Source organism: Podarcis gaigeae, assembly GCF_964106915.1.
Source record: "Podarcis gaigeae genome assembly, chromosome: 3".
Taxonomy (NCBI): domain Eukaryota; kingdom Metazoa; phylum Chordata; class Lepidosauria; order Squamata; family Lacertidae; genus Podarcis; species Podarcis gaigeae.
In genome coordinates, this window is record NC_139680.1 from 46,504,654 (window position 1) to 46,524,359 (window position 19,706).

Sequence of the window (19,706 nt, forward strand, 5' to 3'; positions counted from 1 at the left end):
TTTATGGTATCACTTATTCTTGATATGGATCAACATGCTATCTTACACACATGTGAAAGAGACATTCCAAACCTTTCTAGAATCCATATAAGCCTTGGGTGGAAAAGAAATCTTACAGGCGGGCCTAATCATGTGCTAAGACCAGCGCAAATATTAGCATCGACTGCGCCATATGGAAGAGTTTGATGATTGCTTCACCGTAAGGTAAGTAGAGTCCTTAGGTTTGCACTACACAACAATTTACATCTCAGTTCAGCTGTGCCAAATGTTTCTATAACATATTTAGCCTGATAATGCTCCCACAAAGGGGAGAACATGCAAAGTAGGTTGGTGAAACAACCGCCTTTCAGTTCGCGAACATTGTCCCTCGACCTGTTAGAAATGTTCCTCCTGAAATGTAGGTCTTCTATCCATTGTCAACAGCAGATATATTCAACCTTTTCAGACCTCAAACCCACTTTCAACAAGGACATGTATTTAGGAACCCATGTCTTAGTCTTTTACCACATACTTGCATGGCAATAGCCCTCCTGCTGTGACCCACCAGTCGAAGACCAGTGCTCTACGGCATTCTATGATATGAGCTGTAATAGTGCTATATTAGTTACACTTTCTCTTTTCCCTTAACAACATGAAAAACTGACACTTGAAGTAAGCAATGACCTAATTTATGTCTAGGTTATTTTACATCATTCTTATAAACAAGCAAGCAGTTCCTGCCCCAGTGCAGTACGACTACAGTTCAGCTACAGCATCTCTCAACACAGCTGCCTGGGAGGTGGAAACAGATTTGTCTCATATCCCCACCATGGTCATTGTTTCCCAGCAAGGACTTGGTCTTTTGGAAGCACCTAAGGATGTGTGTGTGTGCGCGCACAAGTCAATAAAAAGTTAAATGCCAAGTGTTGTGTACTTTCTATTAGACACAGTACATTCACACGCGCAAAGGGGGAAGATACAAATTTCTGCATTAAGGATAGTCAACTTCAGAGTACTGTAATAATAAATTGCGGTCATTAGGAAAATGCACAGATACAGTATTCTTTTTTTTCTTTTTTGCTTACCTTGCTCTGTAAGAGGCCATGTACTTGAATTGTACTATATAAATAATGTTTTTCTACATCTCTGATATTTAAAACCTTCAAATTCTGCAACCAGAAACTGAAATGATAAAATCACGATTAATTGCACTGATCACATCATTATTATTTGGTGGTATTCAACCAAGTTTTACTCAGAGCAGATGTTCTCCTGTGGTACACACCCACTGAAACATCACTGTGGTGGGGAACCATCCCTGCAAGAAAGGTAATATTCACACCTTTCATTTGTGCAAATTTATTCAGTTTTAAGATACCTTTTTGCATCAAAAGAGGCTTGTGAAAAATATAGATTAACTACTTGAAAGAAACAGTACGTCTGAATCAGGGCTGACATTGTATGTACAGTGCTAAAACAAACAAACAAAAACAGCACATGGAGCACACTGAACACACACTAAACTGTAGTGTGTACACAAATGATGCCATGAACATATACCTAGATAGATTGCTAGTTTCCCTTCATTTTTGTGGGCTAGATTCAATCACCCTGTATTTGGGTATTTTCTAACTATAATCAATGTAACTGCATCAGTTTAAGTGACTTTTGTTTCCGCTATTAATGCACTGTTAAACACTGGATAGAAATGTTTTATTCTTCTCAGTTCCATTTGTATCTTTCCCTTTTGGCAGAATCCCACCCACAACCCCCCCCCAAAAAAAAACCCATAGTAAATATAAATTTGTTTTCTTCCCAACACAGAAAATGAACATACAAATATACCTCCAAATATCCCCCCCAAGATACAATTCATTATATTGTATAATTTGCATTGCAGAAACACTAATTGTCCTTACCATTCTACTATGATTTTAAGGATATCAGAGACATGAGCTTGCCTGAGTAACACACACAGAGACATAGGTTGATATTGCATAAAAACTACCCCCATTGGAAACAATAGAAACAGGACAATACATTTTAGATGATCTTTGAAAAGATGTTGGCCTGAGGCCAAATACTGAGAAAAAAGCACACAAGCCAAGCTCAACACGATTGTAGCACATTAGCAATTAAAATTTTGTTTTAAAATGCCTCCTTTGAGATAAAACAAAACAATGCAAAGCTTAACTTTAAACTGCTCTTGAAATTCTTTGAATAATTAATGGAAGCAGGTGCATTAAGTCTTATTGTGGACTTGCAAGCTATGATGGCTTCACCATTTCTTTCTAGTTAATAAGTAACGTGGTTGCCTTTGCTGTCTGGGAAAGTGCATAAGAAACTGACTGTTAACTACAGGTTGAATGCAAGTGTCTGGCTACCTAGGTAAAAGTATGCACCAACCATAAGATTTGGTTCAGATCCAGATTTGATGCTTTGTAAAACTACCTGATTTGGCCCAGAACAATTCAGAGTCTCCTCAGTTTCCCCTAGGTGTCCAAGTCCGTTTCATCCTCCCTACCCACATTTATTATTGGGATATCAAAAATTAGCTATAACCTTTCCCTTTTGACAGAAATGGATGAAATTTGGAGCAAGGGTGGGAGGAGACTAGCAGCCAAAAGACTGCTGTAGAGACAGTATGGGGGTGAGGCTACTAAGGAGGAGGCGGATCTAGCCTCCAATGAGCACATCACAGCCATTGCTGACATTGCAGTGATGGCGGCAGCAGCAAGTGATGCATTCATTGGAGTTGGATCTGCTGTCCCTGTGGCTCCTGCTGTCTGAGGTGGTCTTCTCACTTTGCCTCATGGGAGGGCTGGCCTTGATTACAGGATTGATCTGTGAGTCACAGAAGAGGTCTTCCTACGTGTTCTCTTCCCTCTCTGGTGTTTGCTCGCCCTTCTCCCATCAACCCACCCTTGTCCAGTAGTGTTATGGCCACCTTAGAGATACTCTCTTTGCTTTCAGAATACACTTGTATTCTGCATTAAATAAAATGCCTGAATTGCCAAGGTGTCCTGAAATACTTCAGGGGTCCCTACTTCAATTCAACACATACCTAATTTTCTCACATTTTCTTTTTTAATTTTTAAAAAAGAAAGCCTTAGTTCAATATTTCATTTTCTTCTCTCATACCCAGCAAATCACCCAGGGGTAGAAAAGGTATTACCAATGGATATATGAGTCTTGGACAGGCTCTTTGCATAGGGAGAGAGGGCTGTGTTGAGCATCAGTCTAGAGACCCCATTCCGAGGCCTCCCTCATTGTTAGGATATGACCTAACAATAATAATAAAATGGAGTTGTTTGAGTTTTCTCATCATCTTTAACAAAATAAAATTGCCTACCCCCTTATTTTTTAAAGAATATATTAGTAATAATGATTTTATAGGCTGTGTGCAAACTACAACAGCCATTAACATCTAACTTTTGCAAGTACTTCACCACTGGCTTTTTCTTCAAAGGAATCCTTAAGCTATCTTAGCTATTTCCATATTCTGCTTAACAAACTCTCTTTGAAGGTGTGTGTGTGTATATATATATATATAAAACACAAACCAGCAACTAATAAAAAGGCATTATGTAATAGCAATTAAGTTCAAACCATTCTGTAATCACAATTCTGCACCACAGTTTGGCTTTATTAAGTGTTTCTAAAAACACGTAAGAGGGGCTAGTGAACAGAGGCACACCATTTATTCTGATCTGCACACTAAGTACTTCACAATAAATTCAGTCAAAAGAGAAAGATGAATTAATTTAGAAAAAAAAAAACACCTCAAACCAGCCAGTCAGAATAATATTTCAATAGCTATCTTATACAAGCAGCAGAGAGACCAAATTGGTGAAACAATTAGTAATGAAACTGAAACAATTACAACATTATCTGAGATACCTATAATTTCCTAGGGAATATGAAAAAAAAAAATGTTCTCAGTGCTGCATTTACAGGCACTTTCCCATGTTACTTATCTCAATTTTAAAAAAATGAAACCCACAATCAAATAAAAATATAGATTTTAATCATTTCCCCCCAAGCTGGTCACCAGGCAGGAAAACTAATACTGCTTTAAAACTTGAACACTGAAATGCATTCTTGCTTAGAAACCATTCCAAAATAAATTTTATTTTCTTCAGTCTTTCCATAGAAATGGCCACAACCCAACTCAGAAGTAAACATATTTTAAGCCTCTCAAATTAAACGGCTCAAGAGTGCTTAACTTTGAATTTAATTGTGGCTATCAATTGCATGAAACAAAATTTCAGTTCAATTTCACTTTTCCACTCATTGATATCAACTCTGCTTTTTAGCCCTTAAATGTGCACTTAACATGTTTTTTGTTATTACTGTTCTTTTGTGTTTTATGTAATACAAGCCCTTGCAATGCTAATGATTCTGATGATAGTTTTAACATTTTCCAGCTTCTAATATGCAAAAAAATGCCACAAATAGAATCATACAACATAAAGAACCCAACCTTTACCTGAAGAACAAATATTCTATCCAAACTTTTGTTGTTGTTGAAAACTCCTTTGTTGCTCCCCAAACTTCAGTAATGACCAAAGGTCCTGGGAAAGTGATGCAGAAACCCACACTTTAAGATTGAAGACACATTGGAATGAGTTCACAGGAGAGCAGCAAGATGGTACCAGTGTTTCTGTTAAGCGCACTTCAAAACAAAGTGTGCTCCAACATTGCTATTTTTATTTTGAAGGAAAAGCTGCCAATTAATAGCTGCTGGTGGTGAGTTGTGATCACGCAATAAGCCATAAATAGTAATTTCTCTGCCTTTCTCCTGCCTTGCAGCTGAGGCTGGAAAAGTGGGTGGCAGAGGGACACCCAAGCTGCATTCCCATGGCAGTTAATTCCATTTTCATGATATTTCCCTGTTAATTTCTGCATTGTATTTGATCTTTCTTTCTCTCCCATCTCCCATCCATCTTGGGATATATGCCTCTTAAAGTTCTCTCCTTTGCTTTCTGTTGTTTGCTTCCATGTATTCACACAAGCCCTGCTGTTAGTTTGAGCTTCCACGTGATATAAAAGTCACTTCCGGAACTATAGTGAGCTTTAGTGGGCCTGTAGTGAAATACAGCACAAGTTTAGCACTCATTTCAATTATTATTTGCAAACGGATTTGTTTTTTGTTTTCTGGAAGCAAAGAACACAAAAATGAGCACTAAACATCCACTGTTCCAGAAGTAGCTTTCACATCACATGTGAAAGCTCATACAGTGGTACCTCGGGTTAAGTACTTAATTCATTCTGGAGGTCCGTTCTTAACCTGAAACTGTTCTTAACCTGAAGCACCAGCTAATGGGGCCGCATGATTTCTGTTCTCATCCTGAAGCAAAGTTCTTAACCTGAGGTACTATTTCTGGGTTAGTGGAGTCTGTAACCTGAAGCGTATGTAACCCGAGGTACCACTGTATATAATGCATAACTTAACAGCGAGAGAAAAGTTGTGAAAATGGAATAAACAGTCATGTGAGTGCAGTCAAGAAACCTAACCACCTTCCGAGGCATATCGTCTGAGGTCTACCATTTCGGTGATGGGGGATAGAGAATCATGTCAGCAAGAAAAAGACAGTAGCTGTTCCTACGTCCTGTCCCTTATTCGTGGAATGCCTTTCCCTTGTGTCTGTGGCATTTGGGCTTCCTCAAAACAGGGATGAGGAACTTCTGATCCAGGGGCCAAATGCAGTCTTCAGACTTCTCCTGTCCCCTCTCCAAGCCATGTCTCTCACTAGCCCTTCTCCAGTCCTTCACGGAGTGCTTTTGCCCAGGTGAACTGTGTCCCTGAACCATAAATTATGCCTCTTGCTTGCATGGATGGAGAAATGAAAAATGTGTGGGTAGAAACTTCTGACTTACAGTAAACCACATTTCTGCCACATATAACTACGGTAAGAGTCACTTCCATTGTTCCACACACTTTCACTCCTGACTCTGCCCACCTCTAGTATGTGGTTCCTGAAAGGTTCTTTGAAGGCAATGTGGCCATCCAGCTGAAGAATGTTCCCCATCTGGCTTTAGAGACATTTGTCCTTTTTAGAAAGAGGTTCAAGGCCAAGTGCACTGCTTAAGCCCCAAAGCACTCATCTAACTTTTTGGGATAATAAATGGTGTATTCTAATATGTACTGTATGTCATAAAACTTTTTTTAAAAATATATTTTTTAATGAAGGTTTTCTCCATTTGGTGAAAATAGGTGAAGATCTGCAATGGGCATTCTCATATAAAAACATATTGCTGTGTGGGAAATGGATATAACATGAGGATTTGGGGAAGGATCCAGGAAAAATGTATGCTGTGGTAGCACTCTGTCTAAACCTTTAGTTTTCAGACCAGTAAAAAGATAACTAATTTATTTTTTCTTCAATTCTTGCGGTTCTTATTCCATACTGGTGTGATTGCACTTCTTTCAAAAATTACCAATCTTGTATTTCCGTAAGGATTAGTGTGTTCAAATTTACAGAAAAAAATCTTCTTTACAAACACCATACTTTACTTTAAGACATAATGCTTTTTCATTTCAAAAAATCCCTCTAAAGCACTAGATATGGGATAGGACCAAACTGAAAATAAAACGAACACTCCACCACCACTATCTCCTCTCCAACACTCTGAAGCAAAACATTGCCCTCAACGGATGCGGAATACTCTTTCCTTTCTTTTTTGAGTTAGAAGAATATGGACAAATTAGTCTTTCAAAAAAACTAATAGTGGTAGAAGGGATGCTGCCTAATAAACAATCAATCAATCAATCAATCAACAGTTCGACTGTGTTGGAAAATTCCTCTAGGCTATGCTTATAAATGTTATCTTAGATGGATGGCTTCCATGGGTGTAGCCAGGATTTCTGTGCTGGCAATTTGAGTTGTAAAAACCTACACTTAGAAGAGCACAGATGTGAAGCCAATGTAGGATGTAATTTGAACCTCAAGTCACCTCCAGACCACCTGTTTATTCATCCTAGTTTGCTTGCACAAAGCTTATGCAGAGGTTAGACTGAATCTAATCTTTGCTGTGAATTCATTCTGATTTGTTTGAGGAGCAGTTATATAACAAGCATCATCCTACACTTTCATTGCATTTCCTTGTCACTTTTCATGCTACAAAATGTCAGATTATTGTTATTTTTTACAGTGGATATGTTGCACTAGGGCAACACAGCCTTTTAATCCACTTTAGCTTCACAAAGTTCCCTTGAGCAAAATAGTGGCAGTCTGGTGGCACCCTTAAGTCTTTTCTGAACATTCCAGTCAATGCCAGTCTACGAATCATTTGAACGGTACCAGTGAATATTATCTGACAAGGCTGCGGAAGTCTGAATAAAGAGTTTAATTTGTTCTTGGACAAGTCTTGCGTTCCTAGCCTAATTTTCATGAAGAAAATAATCCATTGTCTTTAGACATATTACTGATTGTAAAAACAGAAGGCACACGTTTTAAACACTATAGAGATAACAATATTTAAACAAAACTGTGTTTATCTAACTGCAACGAAAACATAAACATGCATATCCTGAACTACATAAAACAAGGCTTATTTTAGAAGGTTAACATCTGCAAATATACAGAGTCCAAAGAAGCACTCTTCTGTCACAGGTATGTACATATATAATTCTTAATTACACTGGGTATAATTTATAAAGTTACATTTTTAAAAATGCAAAATAAAAAATATCTTTACAGAACAACTTTAGGATAGCAATCTGTCAGCAAAGTACAATGTGTTAAAGCCTGGTTCACACATGCATGGCGTATTTATTGTATCCACGTGTGACTATATATGTTGGTAAACCAACACATGAAGGAACTTTAATGTCAGCTGCATAGCACGTAAAGCAGCCAGCGGCGATTTCCATGATTGTGGCAACAAATTATCCAGCTACCATGATCACAAAGAATGCTGTAGTTATCTCTATATACCTCTTGGATATCAGTAACATTCCTCTATAGGCAGGTACACATGATTGTGTACTCACATACTTGACCTCACAACAGGGTTGGGGGAAGAGACACAACCAAGGATTTCATCAGCTAAGCAATCCTGCTATCTCCAATTCCCTAAAAAAAAATGGTGATCTCTGTGTAGGAGTGCAGACCTACTTAGCATTTTCTGCAGGCTTGTAGAAAAGTTTCAGGAAAAGTGGTAGAAATGAACCAAGTGGTTCCACCTGCCCATTTTTAGTAAAAATAGTTGAGTAAAAATATGAGCCTTAATTTATGACTGAACTGACAGCTGAGATTTATTTCTGGTTGAAATCATGTCCTTCTCCAAGAGTCCCTCCTTTTTCAGTTTAAATTTCAGTGGGTTTTTGGGTACTATTCACTGCTGCAGCAGACTTCTTGGAATAGAAATCCTGTTGTCTTATTTTCTATAAGAAGCAGAATAAGCATGCAATCCAGAGAAACTTACACATGCTAAAGACTCATTGAAATAAAAGAGATACAGCTATTTTATACCATCTCACGCTTACTGATTTCAGTTCTGGTTTAAATCATTGTTTTAACTGTGTAATATGTTTTACAAATTTTGTTTTTTGTAATGGCTTCAGCTACACTAATAAATCATATTCATATTCATTTGCTTCCAAAAGTTGGCTTACTCCAACAGAATAATCCTACCAAGGAAGGAACCTTTGCTTCCAATCACATGGGACTCTATAACATGAAGTGTCCGCCCACTTTGCAATAAATCCAAAAGAGATGTGCTTGCTAGATGCATAAAACATGCAGAAACTGAAAAAAACAAGGTTGAGTCCATGCATGGGGTTTCTCCTTTGTCTCCTCTTAAATGTAATATTTTATTATCATTGTTTCAATCATAATCTATCGGATTAATACTTGTTGTGTTTTTAAACTTGGAAGTCTTTGTCTAATTGAAAGGGATTCTTATTTAGCTACAGAAATAGTTTAATTGTACATCTGAAAATCAGATATGTAAATGTAGGATTGACAATTAGTGATGGGTCAACTTCTCCTGGCTTGCTTTGTATCTATTTTGTCTTTCAAAGTCTTTTCTTCTGCACCATCACTGGTTCCCCCATCCTTAGGCTCAACCTAGTAGCGTAAGTGGAGAGAGAAACCATCAATGAGGAAGGTTGGCAACAGCCCAATGCTTAAGTTGCTAGGATTCCTAAAAGCAAGAGACACCCATAGAACTTGTATCATGTAATGCAGGGTCTTTAGTGTCTGTCAGCTCTTTGATTAACTAAGAAGGTCAGAGATTTTTATGTGTAACTAAAAGTTTAGTTTATTAGGGTGCAATCCTACAGTCCCTGGGGACCATAGAACTTTCTTGTAGCAAGAATGAAGGTAGAAGCAATGAGAGACAACTTAAAAGACTAATTCTAAAACTTAAAAATTGAGGTCTCTCTTTTATTTCTTGCTTAGTTTTTTGCTACAAGCTTATTTCACTGTTAAAATCCAAGCAGTCTTGAATGATCCATAATATGCATTTAAATGTATGCCACCTTATATTCACATGATTCTTTCTAGTTCAAATATGGAGGTCCACTTGTGAAGTACAGTAACTGGAAACTGTACACGGAATAATGGCTTATCACATTTTAAATCTTTGATTTGACGTTTAACCTTCATGTCAAGAAGAGTTAACTTTTCCCCATTATTCACAGAATATTTTTCTTTGAAAAAACTCAGCACAAATTCACAGGAAACGGAATTGTCAAATCAATTCCATATAGCAGCATATGAAGTGAGTCACTGAGTGAAACTCTTCTTGATGAGCACATTAGGAAAATTGGCATTCAGTTCTAGGACAACTCTATTATCAATTTGTGAACAGAAGGACACGTCAAGTAAGGAAAGATCTTTGCAAGACTCCAGCAATTTTCTTAAAGAAGCAGGGCTCACCATTCTTGTGCCTAGAAAAGAAAGGGAGGGGACAAAAGGGAAAAGAAACCAGTTGAAAGTTACATAAATAAACAGAGTACAATGTGCTATTGGGAAGGTGAGGAAGTACAATGTTTATTGTCAGTAAAAAGATTTCATTTTAATGGGGCTTTCCCTTATCCAAATCAATAGTATAAACTGAAGCCTCTCTGACATCCAAACACAGGCTTAAAGGGCAGTGTGGCATAGTGAACCCAGAAGACTTTGTTCACCCCTGAAACTCACTGGATGATCTCTATAAGGTTGCTGTAATGATAAAAGGGCTACTCATCTTCTTTGAGAAAGGTAGAATAAAATGTGTGATGGTGGGGAATTAGCAGAAAGTCACATAATAGTCATTAGTTTCACACTAACTGCCTCCTTTCCTATTATCCTCTCTGACACATACTGGAAAACCAGTTCTATGTACCGTACTCTTTAAGTCTTCTATCAGTAAAATGGCCCAGTTGAGACTAGCCCAAAGCAGTAACTACAGAAATCAAAACACGCTCTGCACAATCTTTGCAGTGTGCAGAAATGTGGTTTAATTAAAACAAAAGCATGCCTTGTCAATCTGTGTTCCATCCACAACTCCCCAGATGCACCCGCTGTGTTCTTGTGAATATTTAGAGAGGGACATCACTTAGAAAACAGGTCAGAAGAAATCATACATCATATACTTTCCTCCAAGCTTCATGGCATTAACCATCAAAAGGTATTAATATAACATTTCACAGGGCTCGTTCTGAATTTTTGATAGTTGCTGTCATTGGGCTACCTACCCACAGTTAGTTTTAAATAATCACAGATAAAAACAGTCATTTTTTTCCTTGTACAAATTATTTGATACAGGCATGCTAAGGTGTGCTTAAGACCACCTTGTTGCCAACAAGCAGAATTTCATTCCTTTGCTTTATTTACCATGTGTATATCTATTCAAAAATCTGAACAGTGGGTTGTATTTGGCTAAGTCCTATTCAGAGTAGACCCACAGAAATGAATAAACCTTAGTCATGCCCATTAACTTCCAATAGGTTTACACAGGAGTAGGACTAGAGTTGTTTACTATCCGGTGGGGAAAGTTAGAACAAGTACGGTATCTTCAGATTGTTCTCTAAAATGTTCTTGGAATCCGACAGCTCCCAAGACAGGGAATACTGCATTGAAATGGTGGTGGAAGGGTTAAAGAGTGGCCTGGGAGTTCTGTGGAGACCATTGGAAGGGAAGCTCTTAGAAATTCAGGCGCAAGATGCCTTTCTGGAGAGGGGACTATGTTTTTAATGTGCTGCTTATTTCTGTACAGAAACTGAGTAACTGCATTTTGAAACTGTCAAGGAAAGCTGATGATTTTGACAGCCATGAAGGGGACAGTTGGAGCTTTTGGCATTCTAGGAAGATGTGGGAGGTTTTTTTTTTTTTGGGGGGGGGGGTTAACAGCATGTATGAGGTAGTGAAATATTCTTGTACAAGGGAGAAACGCATTGTTATTCCTCCTTTCATGCCCGGGTGATTTTACATATTTGAAAATAGAGCTTTTAAATTTGTGTGAACTTACCTAGAATTACAGATTTTAATTCAACGAGTTTGGATAGCAACTGATGTATTGTGCATACAGATGGCTTAAACCCACCACATTCTTCTAAGCTGTACTTTATGCTGCCTGGCTGCAGTCAAAATATCAAAAGGGAGTTTGTTTTTCTGGAGCATGTTCTTTGCCCTTATTTAAGCATAATCCACACATATGCTGCAGTTTATGTGATCACACCATGGCACTGCATATGGTGCCCTGCAGGCAAGGAACAAAACTATGTATTCCACTTTCACATATTACCCATTTTCATACTTTAATCAGTCCACTAAACCTGGCATTTCTTCGTGGATCGAAGAAAAACAAGATCATCCAACAGGTTGACCAAGTTGCAGACTTGCAAATACGTAAGTCCTTTTAGTTGTGCCTCTCAAATTCAGTAACTGTGCTGATTCCTGAATCAAAATTTCTACAGTAGAGAAACTAAACATTTTGCTGTGACATCTTTCTCTGTTCTTAATTTTTTGTTATTAGTGCCAACAAGAGAGCTAGATGGGAAAGGGGGCAAAACTAACTTTCCAAAAGAAGGGATTAAAGTTCTCCCTATGGAAGAGACGCAGGTGGCGTCTGTGGGTTAAAGCCTCAGCATCTAGGACTTGCCGATCAAAAGGTTGGCGGTTCGAATCCCTGCGGCGGGGTGCGCTCCCGCTGCTCGGTCCCAGCGCCTGCCAACCTAGCAGTTTGAAAGCACCTCCGGGTGCAAGTAGATAAATAGGGACCGCTTACCAGCGGGAAGGTAAACGGCGTTTCCGTGTGCGGCTCTGGCTCGCCAGAGCAGCGATGTCACGCTGGCCACGTGACCCGGAAGTGTCTCCGGACAGCGCTGGCCCCTGGCCTCTTGAGTGAGATGGGCGCACAACCCCAGAGTCTGTCAAGACTGGCCCATACGGGCAGGGGTACCTTTACCTTTACTTTATGGAAGAGATTGCAGAGATTTAGGCAGAGACTGAGCTCAAGAAGGAAGTACGGTACATACAGGTGTGGGAGATGGGAGTGCATTGAAGCAGTCAAAAGTAGTGAAGGCAAATCTATCTGCATTTTTATGGATTCAGTTATTGTTGTAAGACATCTTCAGCCTTGAAGAGTTTGGAATTTAAAATTTAAAAAATACTTATATCCTATGCCTGCCTCCCAAGCACCTCAGTAGTAGTAGAAGCAGCTTGCAACAAACATTTTAAGATGGATAAAAACAATACAGTGGTGCCCCGCAAGACGAATGCGGGGCACCACTGTATTTTAATGGGATATATATATATATATATATATTTGCTTTCATAGATTTTCACGGGTACAGGAATGCAGGTTTTGGTGTCCTCGGGTGTCTTCCCGTGTAAAAGTTGGGGTGTCTAGGCGACGTTTCGACGAGGTCTCACTCGTCATCTTCAGGCTGGTGCTTTCGGCTTCTTGTTACTGGAACAGAGCGGGATCTCAATGTTTGAGTTCCTATAAATACTGTAGAGGGGGTGTGGTGTCTAGCCTCCAATGTTCTTTTTCCTCTCTTTTCCAACACATGAAAGAAACAGGACACGAAATTAATTTTGCAGATTCCAAATTGCTCTTTAACACGGAACATCACCACAAGAGAATAATCATGGAAGCCATCGAGATAGAGAAACACCCTCACAACATGAACAAGCGTGACGACACATCCCGCTTGCCAGACATCTGGAAATTAGCCCTCCCCACAAAAACTGACACCAGATCCAGAGGCACACAGAACGCCAACACCAATCAACCACACCAGACCCAAACCCAGACCCTCTCCACAGATGAATTACTGACACCATCCAGTAGCCAATCCATGGTGGCACCTCCGGATGCTGCACCCCCCTGCAATCCCTACACAGATCTGGCTGACACAAGCCACAAAACCACAGCTCGCCCCTATACACGAAGCCAAGCCAAAGCACAACTAAGTGCAATACAGCCATCTTCTCAGGAAAACTCTTCACAAAGTTCAAGAGGTCAAGACACAAAGACTTTAGCAACTAATCCACACCTAATGACCCACCTAAGTGGTACTCAGGATATCACTCAAGAAATCACTCAAGGTATCTCTCAAGTAATTAAGGAACAAAAGAAGAAAAGGCACACTAGCCTGGGAACTTCCTCTCTGCCCAGAACATTGGAGGCTAGACACCACACCCCCTCTACAGTATTTATAGGAACTCAAACATTGAGATCCCGCTCTGTTCCAGTAACAAGAAGCCGAAAGCACCAGCCTGAAGATGACGAGTGAGACCTCGTCGAAACGTCGCCTAGACACCCCAACTTTTACACGGGAAGACACCCGAGGACACCAAAACCTGCATTCCTGTACCCGTGAAAATCTACGAAAGCAAATATATATATATATATATATATATATAATTTTTAATGTTTTGACAGAATTGTTTTATTGTGCATTTGAATTAAGTGTAGACACTTTATAATTGATTTTATACTTGCAAACCGCATTGTAAAAAACCCCGGGACAGCGGAGGACTTCTCAGCTGTCCCGGGGCGATCTTAAAATGCTGGCGAGCGGCAGCGCTGCCGCCCGCCAGCATTTTAAAATCGCCCCGAGACAGCGGAGGACTTCTCCCCCGGTGTCCCGGGGTGATTTAAAAGCCCCCGGGAAGGCAGGCAGGGGGGACAAAGACTTTTGCCCCCCGCCAGCCTTCAGAAGAGGTCCCGGGGTTTTTTAAAATGCTGGCGGGCGGCAGCGAAGGCTTCGCTGCCGCCCGCCAGCATTTTAAGATCGCCCCGGACAGCGGAGAAGTCCTCCGCTGTCCCGGGGTTTTTTAAAATGCTGGGGGTGGGAAGAAAAGCCCTTGTCCCCCCCCCAGCCTTTAGAAGAGGTCGGGGGACAGACTGTCCCCGGACCTGGTCTGAAGGCGGTTTCCACAGGAACGCATTGATTGATTTTCAATGCATTCCTATGGGAAACCGTGCTTCGCAAGACGAAAAACTCGCAAGAAGAAAAAACTTGCGGAACGAATTAATTTCGTCTTGCGAGGCACCACTGTATGTTAAAGCATAAGATTTACCATGGGACACAGGTGGCACTGTGGGTTAAACCACAGAGCCTAGGGCTTGCTGATCAGAAGGTCGGCGGTTCAAATCCCCACGATGGGGTGAGCTCCCATTGCTTGGTCCCTGCTCGTTCGCCAGAAGCGGCTTAGTCATGCTGGCCACATGACCCGGAAGCTGTACACCGGCTTCCTCGGCCTGTAAAGTGAGATGAGTGCCGCCGCAACCCCAGAGTCGGTCACGACTGGAACTAATGGTCAGGGGTCCCTTTACCTTTACCTAAGATTTACCACACAGCTTAGAAAACACCCAAAGCATCACTTACCCAACAAACCATATCCGTTCTAAAAAGTAAGGTCTTGACTGATCTCCTGAAATGTGCAAAAGAGTCCTTTCTTTGGAAACAAAATTTCAAATCCATATTCTATTGGAATACTAAACAGCATGACTAAATAAAAAAATGCCTCAGGCTTCGATCCTAAACACACACTTGAACACAATGGGACTTATTTCTGAGGAAACACAAAGAACTGGGGAGGCTTTATTAACCACTGCCATGGAAAAATTGGTGGAAGTGCATATTTTAACTTTATACAAGGGGTTTGGTGTATTGTTTTCTTTTGCTGTATGAAAGTTTGAGATCAATCCATCTGTATAGATGGGCTTCTGTAACACCAGCAAAGATGGAAGAATCCTGCTGTCTATGCAGTCACACAGCATGTTGTTGTTGTTGTTTAGTCGTTTAGTCGTGTCCGACTCTTCGTGACCCCATGGACCAGAGAACGCCAGGCACCTCTGTCCTCCACTGCCTCCCGCGGTTTGGTCAAACTCATGCTGGTAACCTCGAAAACACTATCCAACCATCTTGTCCTCTGTCGCCCCCTTCTCCTTGCGCCCTCCATCTTTCCCAACATCAGGGTCTTCTCCAGGGAGTCTTCTCTTCTCATGAGGTGGCCAAAGTACTGGAGCCTCAGCTTCACAATCTGTCCTTCCAGTGAGCACTCAGGGCTGATTTCCTTCAGAATGGATCGGTTTGATCTTCTTGCAGTCCATGGGACTCTCAAGAGTCTCCTCCAGCACCATAATTCAAAAGCATCAATTCTTCGGCGATCAGCCTGCCACTTGTGTAAATGAACAATGCCCTTCTTACCACATTACACTGGAACAGCATTTTTTCTAGGCCTGGAATACCCAGAACTAGTGCTTTGATTTTGTGTGTCAATGAATTAGCTTCTTTTGGCTTCCTCTTTACATGCCACAAACACAGGAACATTCATATGAACTATTTAGTATGGATATTTCAAGACAGTGTATCAGAACACAAAGCTTTCCATTATTATTGTACTTTTGGCTAAGATAGTTAACATGATGTGTAACCTATAAAAACAACTCCTTTTTAACCTTCATGAAAAAGCTTTCATTTTGACTAGCAAAAGCTTTTTACGGTTTTAAGCTGTAGTTTAAGTTTTAAGCTTTTGGGGCTGGGGGGGGTGCGGAGACAGTCTCTTATACTAATTGCAATAGGAAATGAAAAATTATGCTGATTTCTTTTTCAAAAAATAAAAATTTGGTTTCTTTTTGAAGAAAGAAGCCCAACAGAGCACTCTATTATGTGCTCTGCAAGAAACTGTTTGATCATAAGGTTCACACTTTATAAATATATCCTGTCACACGCTATTCAAATTCCAAGAGCTTTTGAAAACCGGCAATTGCAGTTAAAACATTTTCAGGAAATCATCAGAAAACTAGTCCCTTTAGCAGCAAAGGATAAACGATTAAACAAATTTGCTGCCTGTTTCACAATCCAGTAAATCAAAGAATCTGGAATTAAACTGGTCTAACCCCATAATCCATTACGCTTTGAACCCGTGAGAGCATTCTCACGGAAACTTTTTATATGTGAATCATGAACCCAGTATTTACTTTCAAGACCACATCTTCTTTTATACAACACATACAGTTTATCTTCTGCTGTTGATACAACCAATCGATTTAAAGAAGATCCAAGTGTTTTTATGGCTACTCACCCAAAATATCAAGCTGCCGGAGATTAGTACAATTTGCAGCAAGTTCATCTATGTCAGAGTCACACACAGACCTGTTGGCTGTCAGAAAGAGCTTTTGCAAGTTTGGGAGTTTACGCGCAAGGTGCGCAAAGCAGCCGGTGCTGCTCTGAAGGGTTGGGCACCAGCCAAGATCCAGCTCCTCCAACAGCGGACATCCGGAAGCTAGCTCTGCTATTCCATTTTCAGTAATGTTTTTACATCGCCATAAATCCAGCGTACGAAGTTTTTTGCACTTGGCTCCCATCATGCTAGCTATTGTGTCATAGTCTTCAATCTGTGAAGAAATAACACTCATTTGGAGGATACTGGTATTTATACCCTCAATCTTGCATTTAAAATTATGAACCTGTTAGTTGCAGGTTGGACACAAGTACCACAAATTTCAAGCGTGTTTATAAGTAAATTGTCTTTAATACCCATATGCAGCCTGCAAACATTATTCCGTGCAACATCACACACTTCAGGTCTCCTAAATAGGGATGGCCAGTTTGCCAAGAAGTCATGGGTGGCCCCCAGGGACCCCCTTACCTTCATTTTGTGACTATTTGGGATACACCATGTGGTAAATTCTGTATTGAAGCAATTCCATATACTCAGGGAACACAATGTTTAAAAACCTGTTTCATGGCAGAGTATATGGGTGGCAACCATCTTGATAATGTCACCTTAGGCTATGAGTCAGTCATGAGTGGCACCATGAATATTCTTCAACTATAGAGGATTATTACTCAAATGAAACTATCTGTTTTATTACTCTGCCACAAAATTAAGCATGCTCCTATTTTTAAACTGCTTTGCTTTAAGTGCTATGCTTTTTAATGGGTTTGTTTTATATATATAATATTTTAATGGGATATATATATATATATATATATATAGCATTTTTAATGTTTTGACAGAATTGTTTTATTGTGTATTTGAATTAAGTGTAGGCACTTTATAATTGATTTTATACTTGCAAACTGCTTAGAAGCCATTTTGGCATGGAAGTGGTATATAAATCAATGAATAGTAGTAATAATACATTGTCTGTTCTGCAGAAGAATTGTGATACATAGGAGCAGGGAAGCTGCAGATCATGGACCAATCACTGATAACACTGTATAGTTATTTCCTATACTTTTTTTTGGGGGGGGGGGGAGTACTTGCAAAACGCAGTCATGGCTGCTGCAATCTGGCTATGTGTGACACTGGAAAGCAGAGGGTGAAATAGGTTGGGATGTAAACTATACAATGTCCACTCCACTCCACACACAAAATGGTTTTCCATGGCAGATTTCGGCTTCTGCAGCGGAATCTGATGAATAATTATAATTTGAGCTTGGGAGGGGGGAATATACAACTCAAAAACATATGCAGTCTAGATCATAATCCTAAAGGTGCATAAGTAGAAGGAAATGAACGTTTAAAAATCTGGAAGCTATATATTTGAATATACACATGCACGTGACAAGCGACATCATCGTATGGGAAACACCACAACAGGGATTTCCATGACTTGAACTAAATACATAAATTAATTCTACCCACCTATGACTATACACAGGAGGATTTCTGCAATTCCTACAAAGTAGCCCAAGTGATGAAATAGAAGCTTGCCAGATGGACAGATGTAAATTCAAGCAAACATTTATTTTATCTTTTTATAAGAAGTGCATAGGTATTAGATGAAAGGATGAAAACAGGCGGTTAGATTTTTCTGCAAGTGAGCTGGGAAGTCTAAATTCTGATAACATACACTGAGCCTGGACTTTTAAAACTTACCATTACACAGCTACCCAGGCTGAGGTGCTGAAGATCTGAACAGAAGTTCAGAATGCTGAGCAGTGCTGTTTGCTGCCATTGGGGAACACATCAGAAGCAAATATAGAAAGCAAACACAAAGAGAAAGGGTCAATTAGACATTAAAGGCTGTCACCACTTTCCCTGAAATTCAGCTCAAAACCTAGGTAACAGACACCACAAATGCCATTTAATGAGTCCCCAGATGCTCTAACCATTGATTGGCTTGGAGTCAAGGTAATCATTACAAGCCTTTATATAATAAGTCACTCTGGATGTGGTTTTGCATGCCCTGAAGACACCTTTATTCCCATGACCTATCAGTTCCTTTCCCTTAGGAAAGCTCTTAGAAGTCTGGCAAATTCAAACAACAAGCAAGGCCACACCAAAAACACAGAGGGCTGGTGACATCCCAGAAAAGTACAGCATCTCTGACATTCACTGATCGGCTGCAGCCTGATGGAACTGCCAATAGAGTCACACAGCATCAGGACCGAGCTGGTGACTTTAATGTCACAGGATGCTCTTGCTGACAAGGGTACTGACAATCATCGAGCTCCTGTCACTAGCAACATACAGATGGAAACAAATACAACGTGCACTTTACTATGTTGCTGCTATTTTAAACATACTTATGGTGAGGTGCCACATCATTAAAACACAGCAAGAGGGATTCCACCAGAATATCAGATGCACCTTGCAAAATGGCCATTTATTTTTTTTTAGGTTGCAGTCAGCATTACCACTTTAGGCATATAATACACATCTCACACAAAATAATCACAAACGCATATTCTAAATTAGTAGTCCAAGTTGTCCTGAGATGTAGTTTTCTGTATTTCGTATCTTAGTCTGAAGTGTGATATTTAGTTTAGAAATAGGCTTGACAGGAAAATAAACTGGGGACCAACATAATTAAATAAAAATTTTGAATGATTTACTTCTAGTAGAGTAAAAACATTAAAAATGTTATATTTTAATGCAACGTAATAAGTTTGGTGTATTTCTTTAACTTGAGGCTTGAAAAAGACTTTTTCAGGATTTTTACTGAAGGAAAAAATGCATAAATGCATATCATAGTTAAGCATTGATGAATAGTGAGGAAATCTTATCTAATCACTAATTATCTGCCTGCAATGTAAGATTAATATAACAATTGGCAATATTGCACAAAAGTTAGTTACTATTAAAATGTAACCGCCACAGTGGTTGATACATTTAACGTTAGTAAATTGCTACATAACTTTTAATATTTCCGTAAGCAAATACCGATTCTCAGCATTCAAACATATGTTTGATAACCTCTTTAGTACTGTAGTCTTTATGGACAATTGATTATTATCAATTATTAATGGCACAAATGAGTCCTAATCA

At 39.7% G+C, this 19,706-nt stretch overlaps 1 protein-coding gene across 3 annotated transcripts in view; it reads right to left on the reverse strand.

Annotated features, from left to right (window-relative positions):
* Positions 1-7,314: 7,314 nt before the first annotated feature.
* The window catches only part of FBXL4 (F-box and leucine rich repeat protein 4), a 28,782-nt gene continuing 16,390 nt past the window's right edge, over positions 7,315-19,706 (reverse strand). For all 3 annotated transcript variants that reach the window (XM_083731292.1, XM_083731293.1, XM_083731294.1), the window contains exons 6-8: positions 18,315-18,386; positions 16,512-16,824; positions 7,315-9,877 (exon numbers count right to left, since the gene is read on the reverse strand). In XM_083731292.1, the coding sequence (XP_083587418.1) occupies positions 9,714-9,877; positions 16,512-16,824; positions 18,315-18,386 (549 nt within the window). In that variant the 3' untranslated portion in view covers positions 7,315-9,713. The remainder of the gene's footprint in view (positions 9,878-16,511; positions 16,825-18,314; positions 18,387-19,706) is intronic.